General features: G+C 44.8%; 8 protein-coding genes across 8 annotated transcripts; 2 read left to right on the forward strand and 6 right to left on the reverse strand.

Annotated features, from left to right (window-relative positions):
• Positions 1 to 884: 884 nt before the first annotated feature.
• Positions 885 to 2,882, reverse strand: L203_101890 (26S protease regulatory subunit 6B; the record flags this gene model as incomplete). Its single annotated transcript, XM_066211321.1, has 11 exons — positions 885 to 1,028; positions 1,082 to 1,095; positions 1,162 to 1,198; positions 1,306 to 1,361; positions 1,426 to 1,494; positions 1,560 to 1,728; positions 1,783 to 1,974; positions 2,024 to 2,124; positions 2,173 to 2,623; positions 2,668 to 2,796; positions 2,850 to 2,882. The coding sequence occupies 11 exons, from the start codon at positions 2,880 to 2,882 to the stop codon at positions 885 to 887; spliced, it is 1,395 nt and encodes a 464-aa protein (XP_066067418.1).
• Positions 2,883 to 3,123: 241 nt separating this feature from the next.
• On the forward strand, positions 3,124 to 3,860 carry L203_101891 (uncharacterized protein; the record flags this gene model as incomplete). The annotated part of the gene is made up of 6 exons (XM_066211322.1): positions 3,124 to 3,181; positions 3,228 to 3,282; positions 3,341 to 3,411; positions 3,462 to 3,492; positions 3,544 to 3,594; positions 3,656 to 3,860. 6 exons carry the CDS (start codon positions 3,124 to 3,126, stop codon positions 3,858 to 3,860), a joined length of 471 nt encoding a protein of 156 aa, XP_066067419.1.
• Positions 3,861 to 4,063: 203 nt separating this feature from the next.
• On the reverse strand, positions 4,064 to 5,192 carry L203_101892 (uncharacterized protein; the record flags this gene model as incomplete). The annotated part of the gene is made up of 6 exons (XM_066211323.1): positions 4,064 to 4,111; positions 4,170 to 4,237; positions 4,288 to 4,418; positions 4,463 to 4,572; positions 4,623 to 4,743; positions 4,789 to 5,192. 6 exons carry the CDS (start codon positions 5,190 to 5,192, stop codon positions 4,064 to 4,066), a joined length of 882 nt encoding a protein of 293 aa, XP_066067420.1.
• Positions 5,193 to 7,129: 1,937 nt separating this feature from the next.
• On the reverse strand, positions 7,130 to 10,447 carry L203_101893 (uncharacterized protein; the record flags this gene model as incomplete). The annotated part of the gene is made up of 10 exons (XM_066211324.1): positions 7,130 to 7,522; positions 7,766 to 7,908; positions 7,954 to 8,088; positions 8,144 to 8,820; positions 8,866 to 9,630; positions 9,691 to 9,721; positions 9,886 to 9,921; positions 9,974 to 9,996; positions 10,041 to 10,120; positions 10,385 to 10,447. 10 exons carry the CDS (start codon positions 10,445 to 10,447, stop codon positions 7,130 to 7,132), a joined length of 2,346 nt encoding a protein of 781 aa, XP_066067421.1.
• Positions 10,448 to 10,927: 480 nt separating this feature from the next.
• Positions 10,928 to 11,335, reverse strand: L203_101894 (uncharacterized protein; the record flags this gene model as incomplete). The annotated part of the gene is made up of 1 exon (XM_066211325.1): positions 10,928 to 11,335. One exon carries the CDS (start codon positions 11,333 to 11,335, stop codon positions 10,928 to 10,930), a length of 408 nt encoding a protein of 135 aa, XP_066067422.1.
• Positions 11,336 to 13,148: 1,813 nt separating this feature from the next.
• L203_101895 (uncharacterized protein) lies at positions 13,149 to 15,816 on the reverse strand (the record flags this gene model as incomplete). Its single annotated transcript, XM_066211326.1, has 4 exons — positions 13,149 to 13,404; positions 13,451 to 13,970; positions 14,027 to 15,529; positions 15,573 to 15,816. The coding sequence occupies 4 exons, from the start codon at positions 15,814 to 15,816 to the stop codon at positions 13,149 to 13,151; spliced, it is 2,523 nt and encodes an 840-aa protein (XP_066067423.1).
• Positions 15,817 to 15,973: 157 nt separating this feature from the next.
• L203_101896 (uncharacterized protein) lies at positions 15,974 to 16,380 on the reverse strand (the record flags this gene model as incomplete). Its single annotated transcript, XM_066211327.1, has 3 exons — positions 15,974 to 16,024; positions 16,073 to 16,258; positions 16,330 to 16,380. 3 exons carry the CDS (start codon positions 16,378 to 16,380, stop codon positions 15,974 to 15,976), a joined length of 288 nt encoding a protein of 95 aa, XP_066067424.1.
• A 219-nt stretch (positions 16,381 to 16,599) lies between these two features.
• Positions 16,600 to 18,538, forward strand: L203_101897 (heat shock protein 60, mitochondrial; the record flags this gene model as incomplete). The annotated part of the gene is made up of 5 exons (XM_066211328.1): positions 16,600 to 16,801; positions 16,846 to 16,939; positions 16,984 to 17,206; positions 17,252 to 18,076; positions 18,122 to 18,538. 5 exons carry the CDS (start codon positions 16,600 to 16,602, stop codon positions 18,536 to 18,538), a joined length of 1,761 nt encoding a protein of 586 aa, XP_066067425.1.
• Between the last annotated feature and the right edge of the window lie 33 nt (positions 18,539 to 18,571).

Genomic DNA, 18,571 nt, shown 5'->3' on the forward strand with positions numbered 1-18,571 from the left:
GAAGACAGATCTCGGTCGACTGTGTCTATCTTGCGGTTATAGGATGCAAATCTCTTCTGTAAGATCTGCAAGTGACCACAATGTTTTGAGGATTGGATTGTTGCTTGTAACTATCACGAAAAGACTTGATGAAGCTTAGCCTCGAAGTAAAAATAAAATGACAGACTTGAGAATTGTAAACAGTTGCCGAAATAAATACTGAAGAAAAGAAGAAAAGAAGAAAGAAAACTTGTAAATACAATATCATTGAATGGAGCCAAATCGTAGATTCAATTTTGGATGAACGTTCTTGGTGGAGGCAATTTTCAGGCTTACAACACATTTCAATATTATCATATATCACTTTGTCTGCGTTCAAAATGAATGAAAAGTGATATATATATCACATTAGATGGACAATGTGCGTGGTGAATGCATGGTTCATTTATCATTTCAAAAAAAATGTACCCAATGTATAGACCGCTCACTTCATTCTTCCGTGCCGGTGAGTAACATTGGGGGCAACAACCCCTTGAGCATAGTGGAGCGCTGCCAGCAACAATCTCGGTGTTCCTAAAATAGCAAGACGATTTTGGTTATCATCGTTCGCAGAGTGTTAAGCACCTTGTTGAAAGTAAAAGAATGAGGAAAGGACAGCTATTCGACAACACGGCACAGCAACCTTTCGCCAAAATTCAAATGCCGACTGGTTGACCTGCCCTGCTGCCAAAGAATCCAAACTTCCCTAGATAAACTACAAGATTAAAAAAGTCATCGGTTGATAAGTGAAGTGTCAATTTGTGACAAAATATCCGACGCCTGTGAAGTATCGTCCTCGTGAAGTTGGCCAAAAGCCGCGAGAAGATAGCAAATGAACGTTGGATTTCAATGAAATTAGTCTGCGCTCAAACGACGCTGCTTCCCAAGACCACAAAAGAGGTGAGGAAGATAATGTCATTAAGCGGTAGCTCTGTTGATGCAGGCGGAAGAGACACTGAACGAAATAAGGTGGTTTTCAGAGACGTTTGCATGCTAAAGAGAATAGTACACTGTGGAACAAGTCAATTACCAAGTACACTTGAGATAGGTGGAAGCAACTTACAGGATAATTAAATACTATCGGTCTGTCAAGAAGTGGTGTCAATGGAACGCGCACAACTGCATTATGCTTGCAAAACTTACAGAACTCATGAGTTTCATCAGTTCGTTTGACCACCGACTATAAAAGTTGAAAGAAAAGTCAGCAATGTTAATCAAGTTTCGAGATGTTTTGTGTCGGGAAATTCGGAGAAAGCCCTGGCATCACACGTGTGGCACTTGACTTACCTTCCAAGCTTCCTCAAAATCAACAGGCAAAATGACATATCGGTTCTTTCTGACAGCTGTGTTCATGCATCAATATTAAACATGGCCAGGAGAGTGGGAGAGAAAAAAGTATGCTCTCACCTTGTAGACCTGCAGATTGACAGATAGAAGCAATTTGGGCAGAACTCAGCTTATCAGGTCGCGAGACGTCTACCATCATGTAAGCACCGATACTTCTGACTCTCAAGTTACTTAGCAAAGCGAGAAATACGTACAATCTTCCAGATCAACATCGGGACCCAAGTTCATTTTGGAAGTGACAGTTTGGAAAATCAGTCTCCTTTCTCGTCTAGAGGGGTTAGGCAACTCGATCTTCCTGTCTAATCGACCAGGACGAAGCAAGGCAGGATCGAGGGTATCTGCACGATTGGTAGCCATGATGACCTGTTTGGAGTAAGTCTATTGTTTGTTTGTTTGTGAGGCACCAGCATTATATACCTTGACCGTTGTCTGCTGGTCGAAACCATCCATCTGGTTAAGCAACTCTAACAAGATCCGTTGTACTTCACGATCAGAACCGGTTTGCGCATCAAATCGCTTTGTAGCAATAGCGTCAACTTCGTCGATGAAGATAATACAGGGAGAGTTTTCTCGGGCCAAACGAAAGACATCTCGAACCATACGCGGACCCTATCGAAATGATTCACTAAAGCCTATACGAGTAGCTGCAATAACCTACCTCTCCCAAGTATTTTTGCACAAATTCTGAACCGACAACACGGATAAATGATGCGGCAGTGGCATTCGCAACAGCCTTTACCAACATAGTCTTACCAGTACCTAGCTCCTTGTCAATCTATATTTGAGTTACGCATGGATGGGATTTACCTGGAGGCCCATACAGCAAGACACCTCTAGGAGGATCTATACCGATTTTCCTGTACAAATCCATCTGAACCAATGGCAACTCGACGGCTTCTCTAATTTCTTGTTTTTGTGAGTCTAAGCCACCGATATCGCTATATTTGACATCAGGCTTTTCGTCTGCACTCAACATCGCTATACTGCTATCAGCCTCTGGAGGCAAGATATCAACAAGCGCATTAGAATGTCGATGAAGAGCAACTGAAGAAGATGGCTTTAAAAGCTCTCGGTCAAGCGTGGAAAGAATGCGGACGACATAGTTGGAACCGGTAGTCGAACCGACAATGGCACGGCGCTCGTCGACAGGTTCGAGAAATTGTCCAATAACCAACGGTACAGCCTGGATCCTTTTGACTTCTTCTTGAGCCCTTAAGAGCTCTCTCCGCAAGTTTTGAGTTTCGTCACGAATATACTCCTGTAGGATGCATTAGTCAATTCGTCTCTCGTCAATAGACACACTTCTTGAAGTTGCAAAAACTCTTTATGAGCCTCTAATCTCTTCCATGTGCTGTATAACTCTTCACTTGAAGAAGGCAAAGAGTTGAAAAGAGTCTGTTTCTCAGAAATTTGGGCAGGTAAGGTGGGGTCCTGTTTCGACATGTCAACATAATCCAACCCGCATGATTGATACTAGGATTTACCTCCATCTTGAGGTCAATCCCAATTTCTTCCATGTTTGCAGATTTTTACACAGTATTTCTAGGAATAGGCTGAGAAAGTTAAAAGCTGAATTTGTATAACGAAATGGGTCATGTTGAGATACTTGCAAGAAACGCGCGTTGTAATCGGAGTTTTTGTAAACTCCGTCTTTTCTTGTTTCCACGGCGGATATGTGGATGCTCTACTAATTCACAACAATCGCTTTTCGAAATATGCAAATTAATCTTGTAATCTATATACATATTTTAAACTGCAATGGGTAAAAGGAAAGCCGCCAAGAAGCCGGCTCCTAAAAGGAAAGCTGAGCCATTATGTACGCAAGGCGTCTTGTCCAAAACTAGTGCTGATATAGAGTATAGCAAGTGTTTTCAAGTGCCTATTTTGTAACCATGAGAAAGCTGTTACTGTCAAGCTGTGTGTCGATGGAATATTAGATGAAGGCGGTCTACAGTCAGGGCTGATAAAAACCAAGTGACAAGGCAACAATGTTTGGCCATCTGAATTGCAAAATCTGTGGACAGAAATACTCCACTCCCATCAATAGTATGTTCAGATATTTTTTATTAATTTGGATTCAGTCTAACTATATCTAGACCTTTCAGCTGCTGTGGATGTCTATTGCGAGTGTGTATAAAGAGCAAAAGAAGGATTGTAGCTCGTCTGACGGCCTTGTAGCTGGGTTGATGCGTGCGAAGAAGTCCAACAAAAGCAACCGCCAAAGCAACGGTACGCCAATGTCTACCTGTCAATCGGAATGATAGCCTGTATGCTCATGCCATGGTTGTAGTATCCCTCGTGGTCCTGATCCCTTGTCCCATGGCCGTGCTGGTGGTGCCAGCGTTAAAGAATCAGTAGCTGATGACGAGGGTGATCAAGTATATAACTTTGCCGAGGATGACGAAGAGGAGGACGAGAGACGGCAGGATGACCACAGAGGAGAAAAAAGAAGGAAAACGGTAGAAGAGCATCGTTATGATGATGACGATGAGTAAAGATAGGCGCTGGGCGCTGAGAATGGATTAATTGGGTCTCAAAATTAGAGGTGCTTGATCTAACTTTGTACGATTTATGAATCATTTAATTATCAACTCAACTACATGTCGCTTGTATGCGTTGAGTGCTCATTGTTTGTGATATACATACAACAACAAATCACGGTTAAAACAACAGCTTCTAAATGTATGTCTTACGATAATTAGGATAATGGCTTCACGCCAATGGTATCAAAAAGGTCCGGCTGTGTCTGTACGGGAGAAACTTTATTGTTAGGCCTCACTCATTATTTAAAAACAGAAATTCACAGGGTGTTTGACGGTACCATATCCTGCCTCTGACAGCTTCCTTCCCTTGTCAACGGAATTCAACAGCCCTATAACAAATCTTCAGCTGGTATCGTGATGCTACCCAAACTCAACCGACATTCAACCCTGACAATCCTAGCCTGACTCGAACTTCCTCGACTACCTTGTAAATCAAGGTGTTTTTGCGTTTTGCTCCCTGAAAGACCATTGTCGGCTATAATATGCGTGCAGGCTGAAGTTTGAATTGTCCTTTACCGGATGATAAGTTTGAAACGACGAAACAGAATACTTACGTGAAGCATCCTCCGTTTTCTGAAATCAAATTCCGAAGTTGTAGACTGGACACTCTCGGCCCTGTTGAACCGTTGAAGTAAAATAAACATCCTTTGAATAGACCGGTTTTCTGTGTTTGTTACGACTGGTCGCCAAATTTCAGTAATTCTTGAACTGTACCTTTGCTCGAGACTGGGTTTCCAATTGGGCAGTCCGTACTTTGGCATAGGTCATGTTCATTGTTGCTCCTCTCTGCTCGGCTCTTTGATGACCAATAGCACAGGAAAAGACGTGATCGCTCCTAGTTTCAATCAGCTAAACTTACAGCCAGTATCCTAATATCAACCTTTTCGGCAAATCTGAGTTTGTGATCGGGTTTTCCTCTCTTCCAAGCGTGCGCATCATTTTCTCAGTTACTCTTGCTCTGCTCATTCTCCCCGACCCATCGTTGTCGCATCCCAATCGGTTATTCCCACCATCGTCACCATCCTCATCTCGCTTCCTCTTTTGATGTGGCACCAAGAAGTCAATTCTTTGCCTCTCTAATTTCTCCTCTCTCTCCTTGCACTTTTCTTTTTCTCTATATCTTGCGCCTCTGGGCTTGGTTCGGAAAATGTTTGGATGTTTCTTGTCAGTCTCTTGATTAACCTTTTCATTGCTTCTGGGCAAAGTCAGCTTTCGAGTGAACGTTGAATTTGAAGGCGAGTCGAAAACAAGACGAGAATCGGAATTTGTATTTGAAAAAGACATGTTGCCAGAAGCGATAGTACTTACAGCTTTTAAAATAAGAATAAAACATTTTCAATCGTGAGTTTTGCAGTCCAGTCAACTTTTTATAAAACGCGAACGCGTCGAATAACGCGACGCTTCTGTTCCTGGCTACATATATAAGTAATTCAGCTTGAAATTATTTTAATGTCATTTAAATGTATACATGTAAGAGCTTTCTCAGCTTCAAACAATTCTTTTCCATAGGCAAGTTTTCTTCACTGGATAAGCTGCTCAAGCTGTATCTACATATAGCTGTCGAGATGCATCCCTGCCTTCCGTTAGAAGACAACATCTTACATGGTTCTTTGCCCGTCATCAAGAACCGGCACCCTAAAGACTACAGTATATTCTGACTGTTTAGCAATGATGACTTGGCGGAGCTTGATTTGGATCCAAATTTGTAGCAACTGACAGTTCTAGTTGAGAAAATCAGCATCAATTTCATCCTTTACCAAACGAGACATCAATCCCCTCAAATGTGCTCTCTGCGCAACACTTACCCTTGAATATATACTCTTTCCTAGCACAGATTGAGCAATACACAAACAGTTACTCTACAAGCACAGATGCTACGATACCCAACACGTTGCCCGCCGATTTTACCGAATACTTTTCAGCCACTGTCTCGATCCTCAGTGCTTTCTGATTCCACAGGAAGAGATCAAGCATACAAGGGAAATGATCAAGACGAGGCAAATGTTGTGCTTGATAGATTGCCAAACACATCAAGGTTAATCGATTAAAAGCGATAAATGATCACAGCGCGATACTGCAACTTAACCTACGAGAATAACCTAGTCTTGTAGCTACGTCCTCATCATGTCCAAGAAATAATGGGCAAAAACAGTATCATGGTACAGCATAGACCAAAGATATGTTACAGACCAGCAACTTGCAATCATTTTGACTTTACCATCCTCCTTGCGCATCCCTGCAACACTAACTACGATATATATTCCGAAGTTACACAACCATGCTCGGATGTATACAACACGTTCTGCAATGTTTCAAAAGATTTCCCGAAACCCGACGTCCATGCAGAATGCACAAATGGAAATGAACAATGTACTCAAAAGTTACTGTAAGGCTCAACCTCTGGAACGAGTGTTCGTTTTAGCAGGAGACGTAACTGAAGATACGAGGCATCCGTGTTGTGGCGTCTTCTGGCTGTTGAATGACAACCAAGCATCCTTTTTTTTTCGGCTTGCCGCCGGCACTCCCTTGCTCTTTGAGAAAACAAATCAGGTTCGAATGTACTAAGATTAGAAGAACTGGATTCTTGTATCTTTTGCTCTATGACTGTCAAGAGTTACAATATAGCTTTATACATATATCAACGACAAGAACCGTTCTCAAACTACTTTTGGCCCTCTTTGCGTAGAAACTGTGAGAAACTGGTCGACAAAGTATTTTTCCAGCTATGGCAAGTGACACCTTTTTTCCTTCTCCAATTATCATATTTATCATCTCTGACATACGATATCATGCAGAAAAACTCTCTTGTAGTAATCTTTTCTGCAATTCTTGATATGTCTTTTATTCATCCAACACTGCTCAATGTCCAGTTTCGTCGTTGTCACCTTTTGATGACATTCTTCAGCATTCCCACGACCTTTCTCTCACTCTGTTCTTCACTTATGGCAATCCTCCAATAGTAAAATTTCACTCAGAAGTACATGTTGAATGATTCTGCATGTAGCAAAAACATAAGTATAAACTAATCTATCAAGTATACTGGTCGTTTATGTGTGTGCACATCTAGCCGACTATCCCAAGCGGACATCTATTATACAGTTTCTTTTTCTTATTTCAAGTCAAGATTTTTAACTTTTACACACAGGTCTTTTGAAACACTACTCTCTAGCAGCATGTCAGCAAGACACGGGACAACAAGACATCGCTTTTCTGCATTCACATCAAGAATCTCTCTGTTTGCCTTTTCCCTTTTTGACAATGCCTTCGCTTTCAAGCTTCCCATCCTTGTTTTGTTTTCTTCTTTTAGCCGTACCCCTGCCGATTTTCGACACGCCGAAGCCCAAGCTCTCAACATTCTTATTATCAGGCCCCGGTCCGCCTAGCGGCATCAAGGATGGCTTAAGAACAGCTTGCTGTTGATTGCGCGATAGAGTTACTCTTGGATGATGTGATTCCCAGGACTCAAGTACGGTATGACGTTCCTCGTTCTTGATTTCTTCAGCCAATGTCTGACTCGGCATAGTTGATTTATCATCTTCCACATCATTCTCGCTCTTCTTAATCTTCCGTTCATCTTCATCATCATCTACTTCTGACCTTCCTCTACCACGGCGCTTTACTTTCGAGGCATACCCACAATCCTTTTCAACTCTCCTTTTTTGGCATTGTCCGCAGCACGGCCGTGTCCCGTCACATTTTAATTTTCTTTTTCGGCACGGAAAACAAGAAATTGATTGTCGCTTTTTGGGCTTGCGCTCGTTGGAATTTTCAAGATTCCTCATCATGAGCCGACCATTGGAAAAATATGGTGGGGGATGTACTTGGGTGTGTGGAGATTGGAAATGCTGACGACTTACCATACCGCCTGGTGGTGTCTCATCATATATGACAAGATCGCCTTGTCTTTCGGCTTCATAATGGGAGATTCGAGCGGCACTGGAGTAAGACGATCCCTCTTGCGGGTCAACATGTATCAGAGCAGGTTGTGATGATGGTGCAACTTCCGTGACATGAGGTCCAAGATTATAAGTATTTGTAAACCTACCAAGAGAAGATTGATTACTTGGTGTATGGTGTGACGGCAGAGGCGGGAATGTCGCGAGATTTGCGTTGGAATAATCTTGAGAGGTTGCAATATCTGATCGCTGAAGGAACATGTCTTTCAATATTTGGGCGCGGTCTAGGGTCAAGCACAATGAATCTCTGCTGATATCATTTGCCATAGGCTAACTTACCTTCCCGCACTGCATGCAACATCATCTCATCTCTTCCCTGCTGTTTATCTTTACAAGCTCGTTCGTATCCCATCCAGAATGCGCGTACATTATCTTCTGTCCATGTCATCATGGCATTATTAGCAGGGGAGAAGACGGAGGGAGCATTGCCAGGTTGAATTTGTGTCCGATTCCCTGCATCTGCCTGGAACGTATCTTGCTCCTGTGAATTATCACCTTCCAAGATCCTATGGCCATCTCTTGTGTCATCTTCGCCACTTCGCGCACCACTGTACAGAGACAATTCTGAATTTTTTCCTTGATGTCGACTACGGGAAGGACTGGGAACTGTTGCTCTTTCCAGCGGCGGCGACTTTTTCATCGACTTGATCAACTTATTATCGTTACCAAACGGTTTCAACTTGTCCCCAAATTTGTGGGCAACTGGGCTTAGTTGCAAGACAAGTGGATGAACGTAGCTCATTGGAGAGCCTTTACTGGAATTTTTCCTTTTATGTAATCGCATCTCATTATCAATGATATTTTTCAGAGGTGAGGTCAAATTCGAAGAGGATCGCTTTGGCTCAATATTATTTCGCCCCGAGACTGGAAGAAGCTTCCTCAGTTGCTCTTGTTCAGAAGGAAAATAAGACTGCGTCGTGTCTAAAAGCGAACTTTGCGGCACACAGCGCAAATGTCTGTTCATTGGTCAGTTCAACACAGAAAAACTACATGATACTTACTTGACGGGGTAGTTTGAAGCCAGCGGATCTGGCAGTTGGATTTTTTCAGAGCCAGCGCCACTGGCGCCCAACCATTTAGGTGTCGGAGGTAACCAAGGTCTTTCAGAGGGTGGCTCGTCGTATTTTTCAGTAGACACTGGGCGAGTGTCTGGGCTCGTTATTGAGGATCTTGAGAGTGGAGCTTCATTATACCAGGGCAACGCCTTTTGCGCACCTTTGTCAACATTTACATGGGCTGACTGTCCAGAGCTGAGTATCGCTGGATAACCGCCATGGACAGGTATACCCAAAGATGCACTGCGTAAACGTCTTGGTCTGTCAACTGGTATGGGTGATGACGGTTTTCTACTCCGTTTTCTTGTAAAACTTGACTCAGAGCCATGCTTTTCCTGTAAGAGCAAGCTTGCCAAAGGGTGCTGAGGAAAAGGCGCAAGAAAACCCTGAGGTTCTACAGTCTGTACCTGCTGCACGCTACCAAATGAACTTGTCGATGCTGGAGTATTTTGAAGTGAAGGCTGCTGAGATGCCATCTCATAATCTCTCGATAATGAGAACTCTGAGCCGCCCTGTTTGTCCGTTTTCTCCCAGCCGGGACGACACAATGCTCCAGGATCATCTCCAGAGTCTTTGTATAAGTATCTTTTCCGAGGCTCATTCGTACTTTCCATAGTTTGCCGCGAAGGAGACTGGTCGAAGAAGCCCTCTTCCTCCGACATATCGCAAGCAATAAGCCTTTCGAAGCAATCTTGATGAAAACCGCCCAGTCTGCCTGTATAGTTCAGCAAGTGTCTTTCACAGCCCTTTTTTTTGCAAGCATCAACCAACCTTGCCCCTTCCTCTTCAACTTGCGATACCTCTGTCTGCAGCAAGCGTTTTCACCACTCTTCAAGATGCTTTTTTCTATTCTTTGTGCTGTATCTGCAGCATTCAATAAGAAGAAAAGAACATAAACCGACAACGATGCGTGCTTATAACCAAACGCTTGTCACCGGGATCTATGTCAACCCTCTCTCTTTTAACCTCTTCCTTGCCTTCCACCACCTCCTTTAACGGATGCTACGATTTATCGTAAGGGCTGGGCCGTGTAGGAGGGTCACGACGTCTTTACCTGGTGTTAATATACTTCTCTTCCTATTCCACCTCCAATGCGCCCTCTTCCCAAGATACACTGATACCTAACTTTTGCCGCGGCCAACTGTACACCTCCTAATCGTTCTCTTGCTGTGCCCGGCTTCTCTTCTCTCACTCTCTCTCTCTTGGTCCAGTAGTGAGCCACGACAAAAAACCCGTACCAAAAGACAATCACACTTTCAAACCCTCCTCCCTTGATTATATATGCGCGGCAAGTTCAATCAGTGATGATGACGGGAGGAATTTTTTTTCTTTCTTCTTTTTCCTCCTTCTTATATCATTTTCGCCTCCACTTTCTTTGCCACTCTCGAAACGGTCCAAGCTCGCCTCCGCGGCCTCCGCCGTCAGTCATCTCGCACATCCTTCTCTATATCCTCCTCCCACATACTACATACCGTCCATACATTACCACTACTGGCGGCGATCTCCGCCGAGCGCCCGATGGCAACATGTCGTATCACAAAAGATGATCCGAGTCCACATGGTTAATAAGGAAAGGTTTTTTTTCTTCTTCTTTATTGTTGTGTATTATACCTTTATACTTGATCTTTACTTTCATTTTAAACTATTATCACTTTTTGCTTTGATCAGGACGTCAAGAGTGTGCTGACAGCATGGCAGTGATGGGTACGAGGAGTAGCGACAATTTGTGGCTTACCAGGATATCGACTCTATGCTACATTCGTCTGTAAGACTGGAAGAAGGAGAGAGAGAGAGATGGTTGGGAAAAAGAATCAACGCCGACTGTCTACTTGCTGCTACTCAAGTTTTCCAAGACGAAGCAAGCAATCACTGCGAGACATGTGTCGACAACGTCAAATTCTTTTGTCCGATCGTTTACTACATCATTTATGGCATTCCCGTCAGATCCCAGACGGAGAAAGGACTGTTTGTGCATACAGTTATGCTTTTGCGCCCTTGCCATGCTCCGCTAAGTCCCGGATGCGTTGTACACAGCGCTCGTTTCTTGCATAGATAGGTGTAGGCGAGAGGACTCTGGCAGCACTGGTGAATAGGAATGGAGTCCTTGGCCACTGGCTGGTTTTCGCTGGGCGTCGGAAGTGCCATGCCATGGTTGGCAGGGTGTTGACGACGGACCAGAAGGCGTTGATCCGACAAGATGTGGCTTGGTTGCGAGCTTCGGGGCTGGCAGCCAGGGTAAGAGCTGATGGTGACTGACTTGGTTGTGAGCGAGTTGTCTGCCACTGCTCGATGGGATGTTGGGAGTGATGGAAGACAGCGGTGGGTAGTCGTCTAATCGCTCGAGGGATATAGAGATATAGCCCTGGGTGTATTGGGTTCGGTTGACTGAAAGCTGTGACGGGTGGTAGCGAATCATTGTCTGGACGGTAGATGCACAGGACGGCATTATGCATGCTCAATTCATGCCATCTAACATTTCTGTTGAGCGCTACTGCGATGATGTTTGACGAGTAATGCTTGAATGAATACAGTTTACGTCTGTTGAGATGGGAAGCGGTAACGTACAGAGATCGGGACAAATTAGCAAAGCTGATTTGTTTCAGGCTTTCCCCTCCATGGCTATTGCCACATGGGTCAAGCCTATCAGACATTCTTTCAATTTCTTCCATTCTTTTTTTTCTTCTTTCAACTTGCGTTGGAATGGTCTTCTCAAGAGTTCTTTTTGGACTTGCGAAAGAATATGATACATGGCTGAACAGTGGATACGAAAAGTACGATTTGTGAACCCCATACAACCTTGGCTAAGAAACACTATAGGAATCGACTTTGGAGTGAAGAAAATTACGTTGCACCTGGAGGTACGATCCAAGAATTCTGGTTGGATTAAAAGCCGAATGATAGGATGCTGTGGCTGCACCAATCACCTTCAAGCAATTTACAAGCTCTAATCTGCATGGTTCGAAAAAGTAACGGGAGCCGTCCAAGACCAGGAATGGACAATGACTTAGTCAACTTGTCCCACTCGAGCATTATTCTCAAAGCGAAACGATAACCAGCATTAGCTTAACAAAGTCATCAGTGTCGTCAGACAGCATACAACCTCGTCGTATGGAGAAAAAAGTTTGCAACGGGATAAGCTCGAGAGCAGTCATCGGTATTCTGTTTTCATACGTCGGTAAAACGATTCCTGATGCCTGCGCCAAAGAGTGCCAAGAGGGCATACTTGTAGGATTGATTTGACATTCAACGATTCTTCAATTATGTTTGGCACACGATAACTGGCTGTATCGAAACCGTCTATACTAACTACAATCGCTCTTCAGCTTGTGGTTGTATTATGCCATCATTTCAAAGCTGGAAAGAGACTCAACCGATTTACTGGTTTCCTCGTAGTATTGGGACGCCGCTCGTTACACACTATTGTCATTGTGCATTGCTCGGTGTTCAAATCTACAAGGATTCTAGTCTCGTCGTCACGTTCCGCTATTAGTCTCTGTTAGAGAATTCCTCATCTGCACCAGGCTTGTACAACTCCACGTATTTATTTTCTCAATAATGAGGACAAATTTCGCTTCAAAAAATAACAACCTGAACTATAGAGCTGTTATGTTGACTGACTTTGAACCTTCAACCTAGTTTAGGTATTGGCAAGTCAGATCGCAACATTAAGCTACCGATGTCACCTTTTAGCTCAGAGTGTTCAATTCACGCTTTAGATCTCGAATATCCCTATATATGTGTGAAAGCCTGAAAATGTGTCCAACACACACGACCATGAAAAACACGAACTACAAATGAGGATAAAAGTCATCAGCCAACAAAGGTGAAAAATGTTGGCAAGGGAGAGAATTCATAACGATCTTACAATAAGTATACGGATATGACAGCAATTTTGTAATCGGCTTTTTTCTGTGAGGTCAAATGAAGCCTGTAACTCCAGTTGCTTCAATGATGATTATCTTCACACAGATTGCATGAGACAATATGAAACCTATTCATATCAAACCTATTTTGGACCAAGTATCCATGTGAATGCAATGAGAATATATGTAAATATCGAGTACATTATGATACAGTACACCATTAAATTCCCATGAGAAAAGGAAGCCCTTTTCTGTCGTCTCGCGACGAGACAAAAAAAGGCGGATAGAAAATATGAAAGTCAACAAGAGATCCACTCCCGACTCCTCCATCCAATTATCTTCCCATGCTCCAGACCCCAATGGAAATTATATCCACTTCAATGGCCCATCACCCGCAGGTGTCATGGCATGTCCGTCCAGTCGCGCCCCTGGACTCGGTCTCGGACTTGGCCTGAGTCGATCGGGCTGAACTTGTTGAGTGCCATCTGACAAACCATCTAAGCCGGTAGTTATGATCAATGGAGTGCTAGAAATGGTAGTAGCAACAAGAGGACGCAATGATTCAAGCCCCGCTTTAGAGACACGTCGGCCTGGTTGAAGAGTTGTGCGATCAACTGGTGCTCTACCCAGTAGGTTAGCGTGTGAGGTAACAGAGACACAACGCGTACCTTCGATGATGAACCCAGACGCCATTCTTCCTCACTTCCCTCTCGTCCCCCATAACATACCTTGCCTGTTTCTCCTCTTCCTGTCCGTCATCGCCACCCACTGTTGCAATTTTCGCAGGTCGAGAGTATGTATCAACACTACTACTCCACGTAGGAGGTAGACTCTCTCGCATATATCTTCCTCCCTTATCCTCATCAATCTCTCTTCCAATCCCTCCTCGCCCATTCCCTCTTCTTCCTCCTCCACCCCCGCCTCCAGCACTGCTATCGTGACCAGATCCATCGCCATGTACTCCGGCACTCTGTTTTAGTCCCAACTCAGCCTCCTCAAATTGCATTAACTCAGCTACAAAGCCTATATTGGGTGAAATACCCTTACGCCGCTCTGCGACGTACGCATACGATGTATTGAGAGTCCAGGCGTTGGCGTGAATAAGATAGGCCAGGACGACAGTGACGGACCGGGATTTACCAGCTTGGCAGTGAACATATGTAGGAGCAGAATGAAGTCTTGCATCGTCTATAGCGGGCAGAATGTCAGCACAGCTAGTTTGGCACTAAAATATTGGGACTCACCGAGGAAATCACATGCACTCCGCATACCCTTACCAACTCCATTCTCTTCTACGATATCTCTCATTGGGACGCGCTGATACTTGAATCTCTCTTTCAGTCGTAGTCCTTGATCATCATCACATTCAATAGCAACGTTTAATATTCTTTTCACCCCTAGGTCAAGCAAAGCCCGGACATCGGCTTCAGAAGTGATGTCAGGTCCGAGATAAAGAAACGAAGGAAGAATGGTCGATATTTGGAAAGAAGCGGATGTGACTGTACCACGCGTGGCAGTAACTGGAGCTAGAAGTTGCGGATGGCATGTAGGTGGAGAGTCGGTAATTTGAAGTTGGTTGTTTGGCGGACGTGGGGTGGGTGTCGCAACGGAATCCGAACCAGAGGCATGGGGTGCATCAATACGAAGCACTTTGCCTTCACCCTCTGGTTTTATTCTTCCAATATCATGAAAAGTACTGGGCGAAGGCGGCATTTTGGATTGTTCATGACACAAAGTTTGAAATGAATTGGGAGTCGGTTCACGGCTACGATGAGAGGAATGTGGAGGTATGTTTAGCGATAAACCGGGTGAACGCAATGGTTTTGTTCTGGCGCACAAAAATCCACCTGGAGTAGGTGGGACCTCATAGGTAGGTCCAAGAGTCGCGCTTCTGAGAGGTCTATCTAGGTTTAGGCTCAGTTTGGGTGTTTGGCGCTGATAGGTGCCTTGCTCTCTACATCGGACGGATAGACTGGGTAATTCGCGCTTTGCGCCTGAAGGCCTGAGAGATGGTAGGGATGGCCGGTCCTTGACTCCACCGTTCTTTGGAGATGAGTTTCTTGCAGAGACAGGAGGGATATACGGAACATCGTAGGCAGGCGCAGATTTCGGAGGCGGCAGGACGTTCATGCCTTGAGGACTTGTCCGTACTATCTTTGGCTCTGTTTCTGGTAATTCGCCTGATACAAGCATCTTTTTCGCCCTGTCATCGTTCAAGACAGATGCCCAGCCACCGCGCACTAGCTTGACTCTTTTGTCTCCCAACAAACTCTTCATGATACCCCAGACGACGATACCAACTTCGTCTCCCTTGTCGCTAATTACCGCCGCCTCGACACGCGATGAATCAACATTCTCAAAAATGTGTCTGCCTTCTTGGGTAGAGACGAATGCAGAAAGGGTTTGCCAAGTGATGGATTGGGAGGATGTCTTTTGGAACCGTTTGGAGAGTAGAGTAGGGATAGATATCGATATCGATTGGGGCAAATGCGAATCCAGAAACAAACCCAGTGGACGAGTATCCATGACGAGCATGTCTGGTTTGTCGAGTACTTGAACAATGGATATACTATTCGACTCATCGGTATGTAAACTACCATTTGGAAAGCAAGAGCGATCAGGCGATGGAATGCTTGAGCCACTATCTGAATCTGGCAAAGGCGAGCCTACTGGCCTTGCTGGTCGATTCTGCTTGGCTGTCTTTCGTAATAGTGATAGATCTTGGAATTCACTTGCCAATGTCAAGTCTGTAGATGGGAATAAGTGTAGACCATCTCAAGGTTGGCTCACCTTCAGACACTGCCGTGACTGATTGAGCTCTGTCAGCATCTTTCCTCTGGGCCTGCCAGTCTTCATCCATGCCCATTGTTTCCTTTGCCTTACCCAACACCAATGGGCTTGGCCGTCTACGAGGGATGGGAGATTTGCTATCTCTTTGCTGAAGCAGCGGGGCTGTCAGCGGCTGCCTTGTGGGCGATGGAATCCTATGCTGGATGGTGAGGGGTCTCGGGAGAGCGTCGCTGTGTTGATGCATAGTGATGAAAATACAGGAAGAAGAAGAAGATAAATAATGTAAAAAGCAAATAAAAGGAATAAAAAGTGTGTGTGTTTTTTACTCGGCAACAAAGATGCATACAAAGGAAAAACACCCTTTATACACTATAAAATCCCAGAACATCTCTACGTCTTCCTTATTCATTAATCTTGGCCAGGATCTCTGCGTCTTTAAACAAGTGATACTCCTGCACACAGTCAGCATGCACTCTGGCCCATCCCTTTGCAGCACCCACCTCTTCTCCGACCTTGATAGGACTGCCACCCCAACCAGGCAACAAGACTCGATCTCCTGGCTTTACAGACACTGGTTGTACTTGGCCGTCCTTGTTAACGGCACCGGGACCTACAGCGATGACTGTGGCTTCTGGAAGGGGTGATTGGGTAGTGGAAGAGGGAAGAAAGATGCCAGATGCTGTTTTCTAACTCTTGTCAGGCTGTCTCTCACTCTTGTCACGCTCACTGTCTCTGGCTTAAATCTCTGAACGAGTACTCGGTCGAATAGAGGTTGGAGAGCTCTGATGTTTTTAAAAGTCGCTGCCATTCTATATACTATTTTTCTACTTTTTTTTTACTTTTCTTGTCTGGAATGATAAAGAGAAATAAATGTTGATATTTATATATCAATCAAAAAAATCCAGCACTTTCCATAACCTTAATAACATGTTATTAATTATTATTTACGTTGACTAATTCTTTTTCAAGTTTCTTTTCTTTTTTCTTTTCTTTTCTTCTCTTTTACAAACTAAAAAAAAAGAAAAAAATGAACCCTCTCAGATCTCGTGCCGCTCTTCCTCGCCCAGCAAGGCTTATCCAAAACTCAGCTCGCATCACAAAGCGAGGCTATGCTTCCAAGGATGTTGTTTTTGGCAACGATGCCAGGCAGGGTATGCTCAAGGGTGTTGACATCCTCGCAAAAGCTGTCAGCGCTACGCTTGGCCCCAAAGGCAGGACTGTTATTATTGGTGGGTTTATAGGTGAGGTAGTGGTCAGAGTTGACAGGTAACAGGCCAAAGCTTTGGTGGTCCAAAAATTACCAAGGACGGTGTCACTGTCGCCAAATCTATCACTCTGAAAGACCCTGTGGAGAATCTCGGTGCTCGGTAAGCTTGCAGTTGTATGTGAGAATGTGGCTTATACTGGATAGACTTGTCCAAGATGTCGCTTCCAAGACCAACGATACTGCCGGTGATGGTACGACGACTGCTACTGTTCTCGCTCGCGCTATTTACTCAGAGGGTGTGAAGAATGTCGCCGCCGGTTGCAACCCTATGGACCTGAGGCGAGGTGCACAAAAGGCTGTTGACAAGGTTCTCGAAGTCCTTGCCGCCAACAAAAAAGTGATTACGACTTCTGAGGAGATTGCTCAGGTAAGTAGAATATATACAGGCAAGATCGTTTGCTAAAATGCTCAGGTTGCCACAATCTCTGCCAATGGTGACACCCATATCGGTGCGATTATTGCTCAGGCTATGGAGCAGGTTGGAAAAGAAGGTGTCATCACTGTTAAGGAGGGCAGAACTATTGATGACGAAATTGAAATCACTGAAGGTATGCGATTCGACCGTGGTTTCATTTCTCCTTACCTCATCACCGATACTAAGAACCAGCGTGTCGAACTCGAGAAGCCGTTCATTCTCCTGTCTGAAAAGAAGATTTCTGCTCTTCAAGACATTCTTCCCTCTCTCGAGATTGCTGCCCAGACGCGCCGACCTCTTTTGATCATTGCCGAGGATATTGACGGTGAGGCTCTCGCTGCCATCATTCTCAACAAACTCCGTGGTCAGTTGAGCGTTGCCGCTGTCAAAGCCCCTGGTTTTGGCGACAATCGAAAGTCTATTCTTGGCGACATTGCCATCCTTACCGGTGGCACTGTCTTCACCGACGAGCTTGATGTTAAGCTTGAAAAGGTTACTCCTGAGATGTTTGGCACGACAGGTTCTGCAACCATTACCAAAGAAGACACCATCATCCTCAATGGTGAAGGTGACAAGAATCTTATCCAGTCTCGATGCGAACAGATTCGATCTTTGATCAATGACGCTTCCACTTCCGACTACGACAGGACCAAGCTTCAAGAACGTCTTGCCAAACTCGGCGGAGGTGTTGCCGTCATCAAAGTTGGAGGTTCTAGTGAGGTTGAGGTCGGAGAAAAGAAGGATAGATATGACGATGCGCTCAACGCCACTCGTGCGGCGGTCGAAGAGGGTATTGTCCCTGGCGGTGGTACTGCCCTTCTTGTGAGTTGTTTTTGCAGCCATTGAAGTCATTGACACTTTGTGTAGAAAGCTTCAACTTCTCTTGAAGACATCGCAGTCGACAACTTTGACCAGAAGCTTGGTGTTTCCATGATCCGTCAAGCTATTCGACGACCTGCTCGAACAATTGTTGACAACGCTGGCGAGGAAGGTTCTGTCGTTGTTGGCAAACTCCTCTCTGAGGAATTCTCTGTCTCTGACAAATTTAATTGGGGTTACGACGCTCAATCTAGCCAATACCGTGACATGATTTCTGCCGGTATCCTTGACCCGTTAAAGGTTGTCAGGACTGCTCTCATCGACGCTAGCGGCGTTGCGAGCTTGTTGACTACCTCTGAGGCTTGCGTCGTTGATGCTGAGGAGAAGCAACCCTCTGCGGGTGGTATGGGAGGCATGGGCGGTATGGGTGGAATGGGTGGTATGGGTGGCATGGGAATGATGTAAAGCGGTGGAAAATGAGGAAACTGAGTGTAGTCG

This window comes from Cryptococcus depauperatus, chromosome 2, assembly GCF_001720195.1.
Source record: "Cryptococcus depauperatus CBS 7841 chromosome 2, complete sequence".
In the NCBI taxonomy this organism is placed as follows: Eukaryota; Fungi; Basidiomycota; class Tremellomycetes; order Tremellales; family Cryptococcaceae; genus Cryptococcus; species Cryptococcus depauperatus.